We start from the raw sequence: 1,147 nt of genomic DNA, 5'->3' as shown, positions 1-1,147 counted from the left end.
AGGCGTGGCCAAAGTCGCAGAGCAGCACGCGCGGCCCATCGATCGACGCGATGAGCAGGTTCTCCAGCTTGACATCGCGGTGGAGCACGCCGCACGCGTGGATGTGCTCCAGCGCGTGCGCAACCTGGCAGGTGATCGCACACGCCACAGGCTCGGACAGCGCGCCGTGTCTTTGCAGTAGCTGCTGCGCGTCACCGCCGCTCACCAGCTCGAGCGCCAGAGCCACCTCGTCCGGACCGGTGAGCAGGCACCGCAGGCCAATGACGTTTGGGTGGACGCACCGCTTCAACATCTCCGCCTCGTTGGCAAAGGTGCGGCACAGAAGCGACCACCGCAAGCCTCGCTTGCGGCGAGCGAGCTTGATGGCCACGGGCTCTCCGGTCTTGCGATCGGAAGCCGAGAAGACCACACCGGAACAGCCGGCGCCGAGCCGCGCTGCGAGGTGGTAGCGGTCGACAAACGAGGGCGGCGGAGGCATGATAAGCAGGTTGCTCACCTGTCCTAGACCGCGGAGTGCCGACCAAGCCGAGGTTCTTTCTTCACAGGATTTTCCTGTGAAGAGAGACGTCGAGAAACAGTTTTCAAACTCGATGTCGAACCACCAGCCCGACGCTCACTACAAGTGACAGCGGGATTTCTCTTTTCATGAAATTCACATGATATATGATATGTGTGTGTGTGCGCTTCGAAACCTTTAAAAGAGAGAGAGATGTTTTTTGTTTAAAAGTCGATCGAGCCAGCCCCGCGCCAATCAAGATGACACGCTTTGCACGACGGCAGCTGTGACAAACACCCCAAATTACGTGTGAGTGTTAGAGTTGTTTGGTATTGCTAAAAATCTCTCTCTCAGCTGTGCGGGGGTCAGATTTGTTTTTTGTTTGCGTGTGTGCGCGCGCACCTGGCGAGTAGAGACCACGCCTCACTTTTTCACAGGGGGGGATCCGTCTGGAAAAAGGCTTTTCGCTGCGCATGCTCGAGCCCCCGGCGAGGGCTTGTGCAGGTTGTGCTGTGAATAGCAGGCGTGGTCTCTACTCGCCAGCGCGCGCACGGCGCACCGCCCCACTTATCACACGCCTCCTCTTTCCAGACGCCCCCTGTAAACCAGCAGGGCTCGCACCTCAACCTCTCAACAAAGAAAGAACGAAAG

The 1,147-nt window shown here is 58.6% G+C and overlaps 1 protein-coding gene across 1 annotated transcript in view; it reads right to left on the bottom strand.

Moving 5' to 3' along the window:
- EMIHUDRAFT_217541 (hypothetical protein) overlaps positions 1-478 on the bottom strand; it is a gene marked incomplete at both ends in the record, with an annotated part of 614 nt that extends 136 nt beyond the window's left edge. Inside the window, one exon of the mRNA XM_005760766.1 lies at positions 29-478. Coding sequence (XP_005760823.1) covers positions 29-478 — 450 coding nt within the window. The remainder of the gene's footprint in view (positions 1-28) is intronic.
- Positions 479-1,147: the final 669 nt, after the last annotated feature.

The sequence above is a fragment of the Emiliania huxleyi genome, assembly GCF_000372725.1.
Source record: "Emiliania huxleyi CCMP1516 unplaced genomic scaffold EMIHUscaffold_74, whole genome shotgun sequence".
Classification (NCBI taxonomy): Eukaryota; Haptophyta; order Isochrysidales; family Noelaerhabdaceae; genus Emiliania; species Emiliania huxleyi.
This window is presented reverse-complemented; position numbering and strand designations above follow the sequence as displayed.